The sequence below is a fragment of the Salvelinus sp. IW2-2015 genome, linkage group LG14, assembly GCF_002910315.2.
Source record: "Salvelinus sp. IW2-2015 linkage group LG14, ASM291031v2, whole genome shotgun sequence".
NCBI lineage: Eukaryota > Metazoa > Chordata > Actinopteri > Salmoniformes > Salmonidae > Salvelinus > Salvelinus sp. IW2-2015.
In genome coordinates, this window is record NC_036854.1 from 33,182,200 (window position 1) to 33,203,170 (window position 20,971).

At 43.7% G+C, this 20,971-nt stretch overlaps 1 protein-coding gene across 1 annotated transcript in view; it reads right to left on the minus strand.

Moving 5' to 3' along the window:
- The window catches only part of LOC111973541 (RAB11-binding protein RELCH homolog), a 43,140-nt gene that overhangs the window by 11,813 nt on the left and 10,356 nt on the right, over positions 1–20,971 (minus strand). The window contains 18 exon segments of the mRNA XM_024147489.2: positions 847–946; positions 1,432–1,497; positions 1,499–1,529; positions 2,611–2,728; positions 2,730–2,766; positions 3,023–3,186; positions 3,392–3,556; positions 3,680–3,820; positions 8,074–8,145; positions 8,759–8,849; positions 8,955–9,067; positions 15,770–15,793; positions 16,005–16,100; positions 16,304–16,379; positions 16,537–16,800; positions 17,044–17,138; positions 17,398–17,580; positions 17,688–17,801. Coding sequence (XP_024003257.1) covers positions 847–946; positions 1,432–1,497; positions 1,499–1,529; positions 2,611–2,728; positions 2,730–2,766; positions 3,023–3,186; positions 3,392–3,556; positions 3,680–3,820; positions 8,074–8,145; positions 8,759–8,849; positions 8,955–9,067; positions 15,770–15,793; positions 16,005–16,100; positions 16,304–16,379; positions 16,537–16,800; positions 17,044–17,138; positions 17,398–17,580; positions 17,688–17,801 — 1,950 coding nt within the window.

Here is a 20,971-nt window from a genome sequence, read left to right on the forward strand (position 1 = left end):
TGCCAGTGAAGGGGATGTCTATACCCTATGACAGTGAGGGGATGTCATACCATATGACAGTTGGGAAGGGGATGTCAATAACCGCACGATGGTATCAGTGAAGGGGTGGATGTCAATACCACTATGACAGTGAAGGGGGATGTCTATACCACTATGACAGTGAAGGGGGATGTCTATACCACTACGACAGTGAAGGGGGATGTCAATACCACTATGACAGTGAAGGGGGATGTCTATACCACTATGACAGTGAAGGGGGATGTCAATACCACTATGACAGTGAAGGGGGATGTCTATACCACAATGACAGTGAAGTGGGTAGTGCTACAACAACCTCCTCCTCCTCACCAAAAGTGTATTTTATGTAGGCCTGATTCCATTTCGAGCCAATGTTTTTCCCTAGCTCTTTGGTGTTCACAATGAAGGGGTAGGGGCTCTGGGAAGGGGCTAGGGATTAAAATGGAATCAGGCCCTTGAGGGGGAAGGCAATAACAAGCAGAGGCTGCTGCAGGGTAAAGACATAGGGAGGCATTTCAAACCAGTATAGTTCTGTTTGCATAATACAACTCAAAAACCTTTACAGTCCAGTCCATGTTCCAGCAATACTTATCTATTAAAACTGTAAGATTAAATCAGCAAGAAGACTACTTCTAGTCCATGACAAAATAGGTCTCAATAAAAACAGGTTTCAATAAAAACAGGTTTCAATAAAACATTTTAGATACAGCACACATCAAACATAATACAGTGTCATTCTTATATGGTCTAGACTATAAAGCATGTTATTACGTGAGCAAATTTGTGTGTGTGAAGGTGTGTGTGGCGCGTTGTAGCAGGGCGCCGTACCTCAAACATGCGTGCGGCGGTACAGCGGACTAGAGCGGAGGTATGGACCACTCCGTACCATAGCACTGTCAGTAACAACTCATGGTACACTGGGTTAGCCCTGAGAGAGAGGAGAGAGCGAGAGGGAGAAAGGGGGGTGGAGAGAGAGAGAGCGGGAGAAAAGGGGGTAGAGAGACAGAGAGATGGAGGGGGAGAGAGAGAGCGGACGATGGGGTGTAAAGAGAGAGAGCAGGAGAAAGGGGTAGAGAGACTAGAGAGAATGGAGGGGAGAGAGAGAATGGGGTTAAGAGAGAGGAGCGGGAGAAGGGGGTAGAGAGACAGAGAGATGGAGGGGGAGAGAGAGAGATGGGGTTGTAGTAGAGGAGAGAGAGGGAGAAAGGGGGTAGAGAGAACATGAGAGATGGAGGGGAGAGAGAGGGAGTGGTTGTAGAGAAAGTGGGAGGAGTATTGAGCGGAGAAGGAGGTAGGGAGCCGCGAACGGAGAAAGGGTAGAGGAAGTACGAGTTAGAATCTAAGATAACACGAGTTATGTAAGAGTATTGTTGCCCATTCAATTCTTACTATGTGTGTGTGCAGTTGGTAAACCGACAGCTCTACAAAGGAGCTTTGAGGCTGTCCAGGGGGGCATGTGAGAGAGACAGGGTGTCATGACGTCTCTAGAAAACCAACAAGCAGCTTACGATCTCATCCTGACAGGAACACACATAGTGGTCAACTACCTACACACACTCACCACGATAATAGTAGGATATACTAATGTAGACGACACATTAATATAATAATTTAATACATAACGATGTAGAAATTAATTAGAACATTCATAGATAACATATCACACATATTACATCTCCATATTGGTTAATACATACATTATTTAGATACACACTTGGTCATATAAGACTCACACATGTATTGAATTGTAGGTTAAATCATACATTACGTAATACTACATTATTAATACTAACATATAGAAATTAACACATTATTATGATATTATAGATGAATTATATACATAGTATGCTGGTTATCAAGTTATGAGAAAGACGGGTGACTGTCCCAACACAGAAGGTTTACCTGATTGTTAGCAATGTAATATCTCTGTAGATAAATGGGGACAGTAGCCTTGTAGAATACCATTCCCCAGTTAAAGATCTAGGAGAAAACGAATACAAATATTCATTAAATTAGAAATAGAAAAAAGGAGAAATTGACATATGACCATGTGATGATTTCCAGTTTAGTGGGCTTATAAAACAGACAATCGTTGGCAGGCACACAAGGCTGACACAACAATTCACACAAACACAAACAACAAACCAAAAACATTTGGCAGAGATCTGAGCACACGCTGTTTATATAATTCAGAGGATGAAAGAGAGACAGGGAACACAAATCGCACTGGTGTGTCTCTTCCACTTACCCACATTTCTCTTCAGAGAGCCGTAGGATCTCTTGAACTGTGGTTTTACCTGAAAGAGAGAGGAAGAGACTGCTATAGTCTGCACACAATGAATTTAATGAAACAGTGCAGATTCTTCCGGCAAAAGGCCTACAGTAGATACTCTCACTTAGTGTTAGTGAAGACTTGCCAAATGGCGACAGAGTCTCAGAAGAACAGTGAGAACTCATGGACACACGTAGTGAGGGCTACGTTAAACGACCTACTATGTCTATCACTGGCAAGACTGGAGAGAGAGAGGGGGTCAGGAGTGTGTGTTGCGGCTGTGTGTGTTCAATAGTACTGCTACTGCATAGACCACTCACAGTTGGTTTGACCACATAGCAGACTGTCCCAGCCTGTGGTGGCCCTCATGTTCTAGCTGGTATCATACAGGATGAGAAGGGCGCTCAGCGTCTCCCGGCTGCCAAGGATAGTCGCTATATTCCTGCAGAGGAGACGCCGGACGAGGGAACCGCGTACTGAGGGGTAAACAGAGGACAGCGGTTGGGGTAAAGTTCAGCGAGTGAAATACTAGAGATTATGAATTGAATATTGTAGTCAGAATAGCAAGGTTTACTGGTCACGAAACAATTGTCATGTGTTCTACCCTCTATGGGGGAATGTTCCTTGCAGGTTAACTCAGTTGTGTTTCCTACCTCTAGGGGAATGTCTCTTGAAGGTTAACATCGTGTGATTTCTACCTCTTATGGGGGGAATGTCTCCTTGCAGGTTAACTCAGTGTGTTTCCTACCCTCTATGGGGGGAATGTCTCCTTGCAGGTTAACTCTGTGTGTGAAGGGAGCGTTCTGGATCACCACAGAGAACAGAGGAGGGATAAGAGACTGGAGGGCAGACAGGAACATGTGGAGCTTGTGTTCATCAAGACCATGTTCACCCTGCTGGAGAGAAGGAGAAAAGGGAGGGGACAGAGAAAGAGAGAGAGGGGGGAGTGAGAGAGAGGGAAGGAAGGAGAGAGAAGGAGGAGATGAAGGAGAGGAAGGGGAGGGCAGTTAGAGCGTTCACTTCTTTATCTAGAATGTTAGCGTCAACATCAAAACATTTCTTACATATACCAAATAAACAAAGTCCTGTGGGTCTACCTACCTTGAGTAGTTTCTCTATGCGGGCCAGTAGAGAGGGGATGAGAGTGGTCTGAAGGTTTCCCAGCTCTGTGGTCCAGGCAGCGAATGCTGGGATGAACACCTGGTGGATAGCACTGACCACCCTCTCGGATGGGTCACCAAGGGACAGCAACATCAGCTCGAAACCCTGACCGCAACATGAACACAACCTCTGTCAGTATAACATGACCACATTCAACACAACCAAACACAAGAACGGTCAGAAAGACTTTTCTAACACGCATGCACACACACACACACACACACACACCTGGGAGTACTTGTCAGGGTCGTCAATGTATCCCATGATGATAGCGAGGCTTTTGACCACAGCCTCTCTGACCATGTCTGCCTTGTCTTCAGCCAGCATCTGCTGCAGCATGGACAACACCAGGGAACTACGAATCTCCTTCTGTTAACACACACACACATAAACAGATTTGAACGAACGAACGAAAGAGCGCACAAACACACACACACGCAGATAAGATGTGATGGCAGGCGTGTGTACCGGTGTTTGTGTATGTATGCAAAGGTGTGTGTATATGTGTGTATTATTGGTGCGTGGGTCAGCTGTTTATTCACCCACACCCGCCCACAATTGCTAATAACCCATCCGCAACTGTCTGACTATATGCAATAAAGTGTAAATCTGAGTCTTGCATAGGGCTGTTACGCATAGGGCTGTTATGCATTGGGCTGTTACGCATAGGGCTGTTACGCATAGGGCTGTTACGCATAGGGCTGTTACGCATAGGGCTGTTACGCATAGGGCTGTTACGCATAGGGCTGTTACGGTGACCGTATTACCACCACACAGGCAGGCACGAGTCATGACCTCAGTCACATTCCACGTCACCGTTTAGTCACAGTAACTAGGCTTCTCCATGCTCTGATGCTGCTGATGGTCATTAGTAGCCTACCAAACTTGCTAACTGCCTGGTACTCAGCACTCTATTGTCCCTCGAAATCAGTCTGACAACAATGAAAATGTTATTGAAAATCTAAATCAAACACTTCATGAGCGTCCATGAGCTCATGTTGAGCAACATTTCTATAGGCTATGCAATTGCGTGATAAAACAGAATTGATGACCTCTAAAAAAAGAGGAGTATCCCATCAGCTTTCTATAGGCTAGGCCTACTATATTTATTTCTGAACTTTCCAAATATTAAGCACATTGCTTCACTTTATAGCAGGAGTATAGCCTACCTGGCTGGCATGAAAATTAACGAAGGGAAAAGTGTCCTCCATTCACTATTTAAGTGCATAGATTAAATKTATTTTTTACCCCTGCCCCGGTTCCGAGACAGGTGCATGATAATGGTCATCAAAACTAATGTTATTGAGTATACAGTACCTATCAAAAGTTTGGACACACCTACTCATTCCAGGGTTTTTCTTTATTTTGACTATTTTCTACATTGTACAATAATAGTGAAGACATCAATCATGTAGTAACCAAAAACTAGTGTTATACGAGATTCTTCAAAGTAGCCACCCTTTGCCCCGTTGACAGCTTTGCACACGCCTGGCATTCTCTCAACCAGCTTCATGAGTTAGTCACCTGGAATGCATTTCAATTAACAGGTTTGACTTGTTAAAAGTTAATTTGTAATATTTCTTTCCTTCTTAATGCATTTGAGCCAGTCAGCTGTGTTGTGACAAGGTAGGGAGGGTATACAGAAGATAGCCTTTTACCAAATAGGGCTAAGTCCATATTATGGCAAGAACAGCTCAAATAAGCAAATAAAAATGAAGACATGAAGGTCAGTCAATATGGAACATTTCAAGAACTTTGAACGTTTCTTCAACTGCAGTCGCAAAAACCATCAAGCGCTACGATGAAACTGGCTCTCATGAGGACCGGAAGGAAAGGAAGACCCAGAGTTACCTCTGCTGCAGAGGATAAGTTCATTAGAGTTACCAGCCTCAGAAATTGCAGCCCAAATAAATGCTTCACAGAGTTCAAGTAACAGACATCTCAACATCAACTGTTCAGAGGAGACTGTGAATCAGGCCTTCATGGTCGAATTGCTGCAAAAWAAACACTACTAAAGGACACCAATAAGAAGAAGAGACTTGCTTGGGCCAAGAAACACGAGCAAGGACTTAGACGGTGTAATCTGTCCTTTGTCTGATTTGTCCAAATTTGAGATTTTTGGTTTCCAACCGTCATGTCTTTCTGAGATGCAGAATTTTTTATTTTATTTAATTTTTATCCGTTATTTACCAGGTAAGTTGACTGAGAACACGTTCTCATTTGCAGCAACAACTGGGAATAGTTACAGGGGAGAGGGGGATGATGAGCCAATTGTAAACTGGGATTATTAGGTGACGTGATATGGTTGAGGGCAGATGGGAATTTAGCAGGACACCGGGGTTAACACCCCTACTCTTACGATAAGTGCCATGGGATCTTTAATGACCTCAGAGAGTCAGGACACCCGTTTAAYGTCCCATCCGAAAGACGGCACCCTACACAGAGCAGTGTCCCCAATCACTGCCCTGGGGCATTGGGATCTTTGTTTAGACCAGAGGAAAGAGTGCCTCCTACTGGCCCTCCAACACCACTTCCAGCAGCATCTGGTCTCCCATCCAGGGCCTGACCAGGACCAACCCTGCTTAGCTTCAGAAGCAAGCCAGCAGTGGTGGTATGCAGGGTGGTATGCTGCTGGCAATAGGTGAATGGATGATCTCCGCATGTGTGGTTCCCACCGAGGAAGGAGGAGGAGGAGGTGTGATGGTGTGGGGGTGCTTTGCTAGTGACACTGTCAGTGATTTATTTAGAATTCAAGGCACACTTAACCAGCATGGCTACCACAGCATTCTGAAGCGATATGCCATCCCATTTGGTTTGCGCTTAGTGGGACCATCATTTGTTTTTCAGCAGGACAATGACCCAACACACCTCCAGGCTGTGTAAGGGCTATTTGACCAAGGAGGAGAGTGATGGAGTGCTGCATCAGATGACCTGGCCTCCACAATCACCCGACCTCAATTGACATGGTTTGGGATGAGTTGGACCGCAGAGTGAAAGAAAAGCAGCCAACAAGTGCTCAGCATATGTGGGAACTCCTTCAAGACTGGTGGAAAAGCATTCCTGGTGAAGCTGGTTGAGAGAATGCCAAGCGTGTGCAAAGCTGTCATTAAGGCAAAGGGTGGCTAATTTGAAGAATCTAAAATATATTTTGATTTGTTTAACACTTTTTTGGTTACTACATGATTTCATATGTGATATTTCGTAGTTTTGATGTCTTCACTATTATTCTACAAGATAGAAAATAGTACAAATAAAGAAAAACCCTTGAATGAGTAGGTGTCCAAACATTTGACTGGTACTGCATGTAAAGACAAGATTACGCGAAGCGAGGCGGCCATCTCGGTCGGCGCCGGAAGTACAAAAAACAAGATTAAATCAAGAACAGTCTGATGAGTGACAATATTAGCCTATCACTTGTGAACGATGTATTATCACTTGTGAATCAAGCCAGATGGTGTGCAGTAAGGCAAGAAACAGGGGATTCCTTTTTTTGCAACTTTTTCAAATCATAGTCCCACACCTCATGTAACCTAGCCCATAGTCCTATATGTTTTGATAAGGTTTGTATTAWAMCTAAAGTGGCCAAATAACTTCTTCAAATTAAACACAATCCACTTTACAACCGGTGTAGAGCCTAACTGGCATACATAGTGACTTTCAAGTTTGGGGAAGATTATTTTCACCATAAAAATGCTCCTTTATAATAAAGCATTAGTGCGCTTATAGATGTGAAGAAATAGCCTAATAGTTTAAAAATGTCTTTCTCGCAGAGAAGAATTTAGATATCTGAGAGAGCTATGCAGGTATTTGCTTGACAATCACCGCCTGACAAAATAGGTAGGCTTGTCAATAATTAGATACATGCAGCTTCTATTCTGTCATTACATGTTCCCCGAGAAGACTAAGTAAACCCTTGAAAAACAAATGACATCTGTTTCACCGGCTGTAAGGAAATAGAAAGCTGTGAAAACGACCCACTGTGTTTCTGATAAGATCTCAGTTCAGCTTGGATGCATATTTTATGTGCTTGAAATGCTATCAGCTTTTATGATGCTGATAAAGATAGCATCTTAACAGTATCTAACTGCAAATTCACATTCTCTCAAGATGCTGAAAGAAAGAAATCATTTTCTCCACTCCTGTTCTCGAGTCACAATTTAGCCAACATTTAGTGTATCATTTTACTGCAAGAAATGCTTAATTCTGCAGGAGTTAATATTAACGCTATGTGAGAGGTTATAGACCTACAGTCAGTSTCCAGATTTCAGTTTCCATTTAACCCATCTGAAGTGTAGGCTACAGTTCCCTTGACGTGCCATAGGCCTATTTGAAGTCCCCAACATGTGAATGTCGAATTTGTATAGCGCCTCAAAATCATCACACACAACATAGCCGGCACTGCAGTCCTCTTTTGCCACTTCACCAAATCTTTCCTAAACATGACTTTTCTGGCCCTCCCATCTCTTTATTTTCAACTCTCTTTATTCAACCTCCCAGCCAYCCACCCGCCCTTCATCCACACAATATTTAAATGACCCTAAACCCGCCAGCACCGTGGATATAACTGCGGGGACTGCGGTTTGAGTCAACTCATGCATCACTAGCGTGTGTGTGAGTCTTACAGGCAGGTAAGGTGCTAAGGCTCCACAGGCTTCTGCTACCAACAACCTCCTCTCTGGATACTTATGGTTGATCTGGAGAGAGATAGAAGAAGAGAGAGAGAGGGAAAGGAGAGAGAGAGGGGGATGGGGTGGGGGAGACAGAAAGAGACACAACATGAGATTCTGGGACAGACATGACCCTGTAGATTAGAAAGTGCTGATCTTAAGCATTCCTCGTGGTTTGTCTTTATTGGAATGTTATTGGACCTGTGGCTCAATATATTGGTCATATCCATAGTAACAGATATTTGTTTATGTATCAACCCTTTACACAAGTAAAAAAAAAAAAAAGAAAGAGAGAAAGGACAGAGAGAGAGAGAAAGGACAGAAAAGGACAGAGAGCGAGAGAGACAGGACAGAGAGCGAGAGAGAACGGACAGAAAGAGCGAGAGAGAAAGGACAGAGGAGGAGAGAGAAAGGACAGAGAGCGAGAGAGAAAGGACAGAGAGCGAGAGAGAAAGGACAGAGCGCGAGAGAGAAAGGACAGAGAAGGAGAGAGAAAGGACAGAGAAGGAGAGAGAAAGGACAGAGAAGGAGAGAGAAAGGACAGAGTGTGAGAGAGAAAGGACAGAGTGTGAGAGAGAAAGGACAGAGAAAGGACAGAGAAGGAGAGAGAAAGGCCAGAGAAGGAGAGAGGAGTAGCTACCTGTTCCCAGCATTGTGGTAAGAGTTCAGCCTCAACTCTGGTAGGACCAACATGTCTGGCAAACGCCACACAACCCGTTAGGATCATCTGCCTACAAACACAACCAGGAGTCAATATAAACACACTGTCAAGATCCTCCTTGATCATCAGCCTATAAACACACAGAGAGAACAGCTAGGTATGAGAGCACGCACACCTCTGTTCGTCGTCAGGTCTCTTGATGAGGTTGAAGAGGATGTGGAGGAGCTGGTCTCTCTCTTTAGGCTCCGGGTGGAGACACGCCGTACACAGGATGAGAGGAATCAACTCCTAGAGAGATATAAGAATGAGAGAGAGAGATATGAAAAGAGAGATATCAGCTTGGGTTTGTGGCTCTGAGTATTCACACAGCAAAGAAAGGGTTTGCAGGCAGGGGTGTGTGTGATGTTTGTGTGTGTGTGTGTGTGTGTGTGTGTGTGTGTGTGGGGGTAATGGGTAGGAGAGAGGGAGTTCAATGACAACAACACCACCAACAGAAACAGAAAGAGGGTCAAATAAAACAATGTGCTGTTATGTACATCTATGTATCATGATGACAATGTCTCATGGTTTTCTAATCTGAATGACTGGTACCCCTGGGTCATCAAGTTCCTTTATGAACAGTAAAGTTCATATGAAGTGCATGCGACAGTCAGCCTGGAGAGAGAGCAAACTAAAGCTTAGTCCCAGGACGAGGTGGGGCAGACAGACAGCCCTTCATACTGCCTCATGGCCAAACTGTGGTTAGCTCAACATTTCTGCCTCAAACACAACCAAATTAGAGAGGACACACTGTTAAAAAACACAGTTAAAAATATGTATTTTATTTTTAACCAGCAGGGTTTTCCAGGAAGGTTTCATATTTTCCTGCTGAATGTTGGCATACGAAACAAACCCAACGTTGAATGTTGGCAGAACAACCAAGCCCAACCAAAGAGAGGCTTGGGAGGGGGAGACCTGAAATGACTCTGGATGTCTGTAGATGGACACCTGTCATTCATTCAAATAAAATATATTACGTGCTTCACATACAACACAACCACCAGAGACATACAGTTGAAGTCGGAAGTTTACATACACCTTAGACAAATACATTTAAAACTCAGTTTTTCACAATTCCTGACATTTAATCCTAGTTAAAGTTCCCTGTCTTAGGTCAGTTAGGATCACCACTTTATTTTAAGAAAGTGAAATGTCAGAATAATAGTAGAGAGAATTATTTATTTCAGCTTTTATTTCTTTCATCACATTCCCAGTGGGCCAGAAGTTTACATACACTCAATTAGTATTTGGTAGCATTGCCTTTAAATTGTTGAACTTGGGTCAAACGTTTCAGATAGCCTTCCACAAGCATCCCACAATAAGTTGGGTGAATTTTGGCCCATTCCTCCTGACAGAGCTGGTGTAATTGAGTCAGGTGTGTAGGCCTCCTTGCTCGTACACGCTTTTTCAGTTCTGCCCACAAATGTTCTATAGGATTGAGGAGGGCTTTGTGATGGCCACTCCAATACTTGACTTTGTTGTCCTTAAGGCATTTTGCCACAACTTTGGAAGTATGCTGGGGTCATTGACCATTTGGAAGACCCATTTGCGACCAAGCAAGAACTTCCTGACTGATGTCTTGAGATGATGTTGCTTCAATATATCCACATCATTTTCCTACCTCACCCCATCTATGTTGTGAAGTGCACCAGCCCTCCTGCAGCAAAGCACCCCCCCCCCCCCAACATGATGCTGAGACCCACAAGCTTCACGGTTGGGATGGTGTTCTTTCAGCTGCAAGCCTCCTTTTCCTCCAAACACTAACGATGGTCATTATGCCAAACAGTTCTATTTTTGTTTCATCAGACCAGAGGACATTTCTCCAAGAAGTACGATATTTGTCCCCATTGCAGTTGCAAACCGTAATCTGTCTTTTTATGGTGGTTTTGGAGCAGTGGCTCTCCTTGCTGAGCGGCCTTTCAGGTTATGTTGATTATAGGACTCGTTTTACTGTGGATATAGATACTTTTGTACCGGTTTCCTCCAGCATCTTCACAAGGTCCTTTGCTGTTGTTCTGGGATTGATTTGCACTTTTCGCACCAAAGTAAGTTAATCTCTAGGAGACAGAACGCGTTTCCTTCCTGAGTGGTATGACGGCTGCGTGGTCCCATGGTTTTTACTTGCGTACTATTGTTTGTACATATGAACGTGGTACCTTCAGTCGTTTGGAAATTGCTCCCAAGGATGAATCAGACTGTGGAGGTCTACAATTTTGGTCTTGGCTGATTTCTTTGATTTTCCCATGAAGTCAAGCAAAGAGGCACTGAGTTTGAAGGTATGCCTTGAAATACATCCACAGGTACACCTCCAACTGACTCAAATGATGTCAATTAACCTATCAGAAGCTTCTAAAGCCATGACATAATTTCCGTAATTTTCCAAGCTGTTTAAAGGCACAGTCAACTTAGTGTATGTAAACTTCTGACCCACTGGAATTGTGGTACAGTGAATTATAAGTGAAATAATCTGTCTGTAAACAATTGTTTGAAAAATTACTTGTGTCATGCACAAAGTAGATGTACTAACCGACTTGCCAAACTATAGTTTGTTAACAAGAAATTTGCGGAGTGGTTGAAAAACGAGTTTTAATGACTCCAACATAAGTGTATTAAACTTCTGACTTCAACTGTATTTGCACTGAGAACAACCATCTGTTGATGTTCACCAACGTTAGAGAAAATATTTTTTAAAAAGCTGCTTGGGCATGTTAAGTAAACAATCCCCAAAATGTATGTTTCTTTTTAAAATGGCACAAGCATTAAAAGAAGGAATGGACATTAAAAGTAAAGGTCAACGAGCTGTTACCATCAAAATGTGTTATTTTGTTTCAGATATTTACTTCTGAGAAAAAAGAAAGTGTATACTTCTAAGACTTTTTCTTCAGTGAACCCTATCTGACCCTGTTCTATTCCAGAACCAAGCGACACTTAAATCTGTTCCAAGGAAAACATCTGGCCAACGCTGGGTCAACATGTGGGTAGGTAGAGCGGCCGGAAAGCCATGGTCCACCATGTATAGATCCACCTGTATAGACCACCATGTATAGACCAACTAGGATCTATTGCAGAGTGACAACATGGTAACATGTTCAGACCAGAGATGGCCAACTAGGATCTATTGCAGTGGACAACATGGCACCACCTGTTTAGACCAGAGATGGCCAACTAGGATCTATTGCAATGTGACAACATGGTACCACCGTGTTTAGACCAGAGATGGCCACTAGGATCTATGCAGAGTGACAACATGGCAACACCGTGTTTAGACCAGAGATGGCCAACTAGGATCTATTGCAGATGACAACATGTAACATGTTCAGACCAGAGATGGCCAACTAGGATCTATTGCAGTCGTGACAACAAGGCAACATGTTTAGACCAGAGATGGCCAACTAGGATCTATTGCAGTGTGACAACATGGCAACACCGTGTTTAGACTAGAGATGGCCAACTAGGACCTATTTGCAGTGTAAACATGGTAACATGTTTTAGACCAGAGACGGCCAACTAGGATCTATTGCAGTGTGACAACATGGTAACATGTTCAGACCAGAGGTGGCCAACTAGGACCTATTTCGAGTGGGACAACATGGTAACATGTTCAGAGCAGAGAGGCCAACTAGGATCTATTGCAGTGTGACAACATGGTAACATGTTTAGACCAGAGATGGCCAACTAGGATCTATTGCAGTGTGACAACATGGTACCACCGTGTTTAGACCAGAGATGGCCAACTAGGATCTATTGCAGTGTGACAACATGGTACCACCGTGTGTTGACCAGAGATGGCCAAAAGGATCTATTGCAGAGGGTGACAACATGGTAACATGTTCAGACCAGAGATGGCCAACTAGGATCTATTGCAGTGTGACAACATGGCAACACCGTGTTTAGACCAGCGATGGCCAACTAGGATCTATTGCAGTGTGACAACATGGAAACATGTTCAGACCAGAGATGGCCAACTAGGATCTATTGCAGTGTGACAACATGGTACCACCGTTTTAGACCAGCGATGGCCAACTAGGATCTATTGCAGTGTGACAACATGGTAACATGTTCAGACCAGAGATGGCCAACTAAGATCTATTGCAGTGTGACAACATTGAGTACCACCGTGTTTAGACCAGAGATGGCCAACTAGGACCTATTGCAGTGTGACACCATAGTAACATTTAGACCAGAGATGGCCAACTAGGATCTATTGCAGTGTGACAACATGCAACCACCGGTTTAGACCAGAGATGGCCAACTAGGATCTATTGCAGTGTGACAACATGGTACAACCGTGTTAGACCAGAGATGGCCAACTAGGATCTATTGCAGTGACAACATAGGTAACAAGTTCAGACCAGAGATGGCCAACTAGGATCTATTGCAGTGTGACAACATGGCAACACGTGTTTAGACAGCGATGGCCAACTAGGATCTATTGCAGAGTGACAACATTGGTAACATGCTAGACCAGAGGTGGCCAACTAGGATCATTGCAGTGTGAGACAACATGAGTACCACCGTGTTTAGACCAGCGATGGCCAACTAGGATCTATTGCGCAGTGTGACAACATGGTACCACCGTGTTTAGACCAGAGATGGCCAACTAGGACTATTGCAGTGTGAAACATGGTACACCTGTTTAGACCAGCGATGGCCAACTAGATCTATTGCAGATGTGACAACATGGTAACATGTTTAGACCAGAGATGGCCAACTAGGACCTATTGCAGTGTGACACCATAGTAAAGTTTAGACCAGAGATGGCCAACTAGGATCTATTGCAAATGTGACAACATGGTAACATGTTCAGACCAGAGATGGCCAACTAGGATCTATTGCAGGGTGACAACATGGTACCACCGTTTTAGACCAGAGATGGCCAACTAGGACCTATTGCAGTGTGACAACCATAGTTAAACATGTTTAGACCAGAGATGGCCAACTAGGATCATTATGCAATCTGGGACAAAATGGTACCACCGTGTTTAGACCAGAGATGGCCAACTAGGACCTATTGCAATGTGACAACATGGTAACATGTTCAGAGCAGAGATGGCCAACTAGGATCTATTGCAATGTGACAACATGGTAACATGTTCAGASCAGAGATGGCCAACTAGGACCTATTGCAGTGTGACAACATGGTACCACGGTGTTTAGACCAGAGATGGCCAACTAGGACCTATTGCAGTGTGACACCATAGTAACATGTTTAGACCAGAGGTGGCCAACTAGGACCTATTGCAGTGTGACACCATAGTAACATGTTTAGACCAGAGGTGGCCAACTAGGACCTATAGCAGAATGACACCATAGTAACACGTTTAGACTAGGGGTGGCCAACTTGGACCTACAGCAGAGTGACACCATGGTAACATGATTAAGCCTACTCAGGCCAACTAGCAACTATGGCAGTGAAACCATGGTAACATGTTGTAATTCAGGCTACAAGACTGTAGGCTTAATGACAATTGCCAAATGTCATTACACTATTTGGTGCTTTGTATAACATGTCTCTTTCCATTCATGAAATGGCGGGGACACAGTGCTCTGTTTGGATGCCGGAAACCATTTGGAGTGGATGAACGTACGCAGGTAGCCTACTACCTGAAGTGATGTGTTTGACAATAAGATCATGACTGGTTGTTCATGCCACATTAAAAGGACCAGTAAAACATTTCTACCGTTAAACGACATGTCTTTACTATTATGGCCATAAAAATAGAGACCCCTGAATGTCACGGTATAATTGACTCTGCCAGGTCAACCGGGTAGTCATTAAACCTCAAACAGAGCAAAAAGGGAAGTGGGATTGTTGACTCTCTTTATGGTCCTGGTTCTCAAGAAGCCCATACAGGTACCGTATCTTAGAGTAGGCTTGGTCTGTCTGCCATAAGACCATAATGATTTATGATCATTGATAGTGAAGGCGACAGGTGGCAGGCATGTTTTTACTGTTCACTTATTCAGGCAGTCATCAAAGTCAAACGTCTATTGTTCCTAGTTGCGTGTCCATAGTGTGTAGAGTTAAGCACTTAAGGTGTGTCTTTGAGCTGGCAGTAGGTGACCTACAAATAGTAGGAGCACAAAGGTGTGTGTTGATTCTGTCTGTCTAACAGACTCAGAACAAAGTACATTTCCGCCCGGAGGCAGAATAAGACAATCTCTCTTTTTTTCTCCCTCACTTTGTTTTCCCTAGTTTTGGGCAGGAATCCAAATTCTTCATAACGGTCAGTAGATCATTAAAACCACAGCTGTGATACGCAAATCACATACAGTGTGGGGAGCCCACCTGACTCTCCCCACCACTCCCTCACACAGACCACACACTGTCAAACACAAACACAATTCCAAACCTAGCTCACCACACTAGCTCTTTAAACATGCTGTAGACTAACGCATGGAAAGAAACCATCAGCATTTACCATTAAGGGTGATGACTTACTTTACAGCAACGCCAGATAAGTATTTTTTTGTTTTTTTGTTAATCGGTTAGTCAGTTACACTGCATGTCTTTGTCACACAATGCACTTCAATTAGCTTAGAAATGTTACGTGAAATTATACAAAATGCACATAGTTGTTCAATCAGCTCTGGTTGGCAACCGTTTCAGCCAATCAGAGATTAAAGAATCAATCAATGAGAAGACTGCGTGCTATTGGGAACCACTCAGAAAGGAGCAAGGTGAGAACACACAGGGTGAGAGAGGTAAAACACAGTCCACTATACAGGCCACAACCACATATCATAATCTTAATGACTAAAACAAACCATACCCCTAATCTAAGCGTTTTCATAAATGATCCAAATTCTACCATGACTTTGTCCTGCTCGAGTACGAATAACTAGCCAATCAGATGAGAGACTGGGTGGTTATAGCCCGTGGCATGGGCCTGTGTTATACTGTGTGTGAGGTCAGGTGAGGTCATGCAGATGTGGGGGCATCCAACTCACCTGGCACAGGTGTGCAACCATTCTCTAGGAGCAGAGAGGCATGCACAGAGCGAGAGAGTGAGTGAGAGAGTGAAAGTACAAAAAAAGTGAAGGAAAGGGAGGAGAGATGAGAGATGAGCATCGGTGAAAAAACAGTGGAGTCAGACGCTGAATACCAAACTGAAGACAGAAAGAAGACCGTGTTGATGGGAGGATGGGGGAGAGGTGAGGAAAGGGGAGGAGAGGAGGGAGGTACCTCTCGTTTGGCCAGGAGGACATTGGGGACGATGTGAGGGAGACAGCGACCCAACATCAGCATCACACTCTCCTCATTGTCTGCTATCCTCGACACCTAGCGAGAGAGAAAGAGGGGGAGAAAGAGTGAGTGAGAGAGAAATACCAAGACAGAAATTAGAAAAAAATTGCTGATTATATTTTTTTGATAGGTCACTGCTCTGAGGATTGCGTATTAAAATGGTTTCAGTAGTAGTATACTAAACTCTTAAGATAGCTGACACTATGGTCATGTGACCGTGATTAGGGGTGACCTCTGACCTCTGCACCCAGACGACTGTCAGCTGACATCTTACAGAAGGACAGCAGGGCCTGCTGGAATGCCGGGGACAACTTCCTGTGGACGAGAAAAGACAAAAAGACGAGAGTGAAAGTGAACAGGAATCAAGATGCTCATTCCAGTCAAGATAGATGGACAATCAGACTGTTTATTACGGACCACTGGCTCCATCTACAGGTCATTCTGAGTAACTAGACTTTATTTTCAGACTCACCTGTTGGGCTGGTCAAACACCACCGTCCCTCTGCTCTTTAGCTTGGCATGGGGTTGTGAAGAGATGTGTGTAGGGTTACTGATGGTCTGAGTGGGGGGGTTGCTCTCAGTGGGGGGGTTATCAGGTTCTGAGGCGCCCCTGATATCCAGGTACTGACCGTTGTCCAGAGGGGGCTGGGGAGGGGTGGAGGAGAAGGGGGGGTTGGGCTGTAAGCCCTGGTCATGAGGAGTGGGGGACACTGTCCTTCTCAGGCTTTGGATCTCACTGGAGAAGAGAGGACAGAAACAAATAATTTCAAATAGCTGTAAAGTTCTGAAGGATTGCAGCCAACTGAATAGGCCATGGGTGGACAGAGAGCTGACTGATGAAATGCCAGTTCAAAGGGTAAAGGTCACATGGTGTGGCAGTAACATTTTCAATTAGCATCCACCTGTGACCACATAGTGTAGTGTAGAGCCATTACCCCATCCTGTCCCAACACATGCGCACAAGCACACGCACACACACCTCTGTAGTTTCTTGATATAGTCGGCCAGACTCTGTTTCTCCTCGTTCAGTAGACTAATCTGATACTCCAACTCCTCAACTACCTCCGTCTGCTGCTGAAGGAGAGAGAAAACAGACAGAGAGAAGCCACAGAGAGACAGAGATAGAGAGAGGAGAGGAAAGAGAGAGGAGACAGAGAGAAGCCAAAGACACAGAGATAGACAGGAAAGGATTTTAGTATACATTGCCAAAGGAGAAAAGGTGTGTAGACTAAATCAATAAGCTCTGTACCCAAAATCACACGGGTATGTAAACATTATGAGTGGCTGCAGAACACACATGATCACACCCAGAATTTTCCTCCCTCTCTCTCACCTGCTGTAAGAGATCAGATTTCTGGGTAATGTAGTTCCCAGTGAGCTCGCCTGACTCCACTCCCACGGCTACGTCCACGGTATTCCGCGGCGACGGAAGGGCGGAGCCACAGTTCCTGTAGATCTGTAATAGGTCAGGAGGCTTTGGAATGTTCAGGCCCACGTCGTCCCACAACTCAAAGTCCTGAACAACCGAAAAAGATGGGATCATGATTATGTTCACTATATGGCATTTTGTGCCGCACTAAATGCACCCTGTTCAGGCCAACAACTCAAAGAAACAAACATTACCTGGTCATCATTTTCATCAGAGAATGTGATGGCCGACAGTTTGTATTCATTCTTTAATAAATACTCATTCACAAGGAAATTTAAGGCTCGCTTCTCTAGTGGGCGGATAGGTTCCTGAGGAAGAGGACAGAGGGAAATAAACCATGAATCAACTCGAAAAGTGAAGTTTCTCAACAAACTGTATTTTTTAAGAAACATTGTGTATTTGCTGCAGTGGTACTCCAAAAGTCTCAGGATGTGAACTGTATACAGTTACTAGCAGAGTGTCTGGCCTACCTGAGTCTCAGGATGTGAACTGTATACAGTTACTAGCAGAGTGTAACTTATATAGTCACGATAAGTGTCTTGTATAATTTACCACTCGTCATAGGGTGACATTCTCTGAAGCAAAGACTCAGGTAAGAAGGGAGTGCTGGCCCATGTCTGTCAAGACCATCAAGTTTGGAGGGAATGTATAAATGGTTTGAGCATCCTCTGCAAACCGTAGGTGAGACTATGTCAAGAGTAGAGGCCAAGTGCACTGGTAAAATGTTTGTATTGGCATTTCGTGATGGGAGGTCCCATGCAGTGTACATCACGTTCAAAATGACCCATGTGGGTGTCTTTCAGACAACTGCATCAGAGCACAGCACTTGCCGAACACTGAACTGGAGGACTTGCCACGTCATTCAAGGGTTATCTAGATTAGACAACAGTTGGCACTTTTCAGAAGGTAGGTAACATGCATAGTGGTAGTGAGAGACCGGACTCCACTCAAATTGAATTTTCTAAACAAACAATGGCGCTGTGACATCGCGAGATGTAAAAAAAAAAATGTTGGGGTCAAGTTATGACACAAGCTTTGGGGATCTTTCTGTGAACCCGCGTTAGCGATTATTTTACCCAGCACTGTTTGGGTTAATCTGAATGGTTGGGTCCTGATTTTCCCAAATGTTGGGTTGATTCTTCTTTTTTTCCACTTTCTATTCCAACGGACTACATGTTATTTTCTAAGGAAAAGATAATTCTAACAATTCAATTGTTAAGATGTTACTACGACCAAGTCGACAAATTCTTCTAATGACAATTGGCCAATTCATGAAAATTGTAGGATAAAGTACATTTTTTTTTTCTTCACAGATATTATTTAGTTACAAAATAGAGTCATGCGAAGGGATACACAATTAAGGAACACAAAATAAACAAAAACTTAGAAGCAAGTCCTCATTTGAAAATTTCCAGCCGCTCCTACTGGGGACGGAGGCTGAAGACTAGAGTAAACCTTTAGCTCTATCCTCAACCCTACCAGGTTACATTGTATCAGGGAATTTATGTTTAAAATTAATAAATGCTGAACAATGTGTCTGCTCGGAGAGCCCTGACGGTGAAACTGCAGGGATAGATGGCGATTGTCCCGGAGGAGTAGAAAGAGGGTTTGGGTTCTTGTTTTTTGGTCGCCTGGGCGATGATATTACAGCCTATCTGGGTTCCAACCTGAGGATTAGAGAATGTTCTGCAGAATGTTGAAGCAATAATCAGACTACTCATGAATGAGTGCACTACACAGCAAATTTGAATGATCTATTGTCAGAAAGTGTTTAACATCTCCAATCAGGTCTATTGGGTTGTGTGGGATGTTGATAATGCAGTTGAGTTGAGATCAGCCAACTTTCGTGTGTAGATTTAGCAGGCAGGGGTGGGAAGAGTAATTAGGAAATATCACTACTCAAGGTAGAAGTACTGTTTACTGTTCAATGAAAAATGTAAATCTCTTAGAAGTTTTTTTAAAATTTAAAATAAAACACCTTAGGGCTTGACTAATTAGGAACATTTCAAAAAACTGGGTTACCTGAATGTTGTTACACAGTGGTCTTTTTCATGCATTAAAATTGGGGAACAAAGGGAGAGGAAAATTAATGTACATTTAGGAAACTACGGATCACTTTATTTTTTTTGTTGCAATAGACAGTTATCTGTACCGTCGTCTTTCCTCCTCCGTCTGAAGGGAGGGCAAGGATCGGGACCGAATATGAAGAGGTAAGGTGTTTTGAATCCATCAATAATTTTTAATAATAATAGCGAGACCGAAAATATTACAGCTTGAACAAACTACAACAATTTAATACCGACAAACGCACGTTAATAGATGATCAGACATGAACATTGAGAAACATAAAAATTGAAGCGACGGACCGGAGAAACCGAGAACAACGGAAAGAACGTACCGTGAGGTGAACAAACCAGTCCTAGCAACATAACCCAAACAAAAGTGAGAAAGCCTACTTAAATAATGGGTTCTCAACTCAGGAGGAACGTAAAACACTGCCCTAACTCTGAGGGACCATAATCAGGCTAATAACAATTGGGAACAACAATAGAAACCATAACATAGAATGCCCACAGCTAAACTGGTTCCAATTCACGCCTGGCCGATATACTTAACAAGAGACAAAATAGGAAATACTAGGTCAGGGAACGTTGACACTTATCTGTAGAGTTACAGTATAAAAAAAAACAATGGATTTGTTCAAAAATTAACTATTCAAATTTTGAAAATACAATATATGTTAAACATTTCGAAAGAAATTACAAGATCAGGTGGGTAAGGAAAAGAGGTAGTCGGAGAAATCTTTGAATGCTCAAGAGGTAGAAGCTATGATAATTGACTTGTGCATACAAAAAGAGCTCAAAACGGGGTTATCATAGTGCTTGGCTTTGGAAAAGGCTACTAATTACCATCATTAACGACAGGATACGCGCTTTCGCCGGGATAGGCGGATCCACTTTTGGTTCAGAACAGCATCAACATTGTCGATCATATTTTCCAGCAAGGCCGAGAAAAAATGCGGACAAAGGAATACTATGTAGAATGCTGTTATATCGTGATCACGCTAGTCAGATTTAACACAGTAGTAACTCATACAAACTCGGTCATTAAGTCTCGAGAACCCTGGGTTCGACAAAGCCCGAGGCTGTGCAATGGTTCTGGACAGTCTCTGATCCTGGGTCCAGCCGACCACAGTGCTGGAAGGTAGGAAACCAACATTCTCACGCACACCCGGCAGTGCGGCTGATGATCTATCAACACTGGGGCTTCACAGGGTGCGTTTTCAGCCTCTCTGTACTCCCTGTTCACGGATGGAGCACCTTGACTTGCGTGGCCATGCAACGCTCAAACTCCGATCATCAAGTTTTGAGACGACACGAAATAGTGGTAGATCTTGGATTCTGCAACACGACGACACAGTCTAAGGGCAGGAGGTGAGCGCCCCTCAGCAAGTGGTTGGGTGTCCGGAAAAAACCTT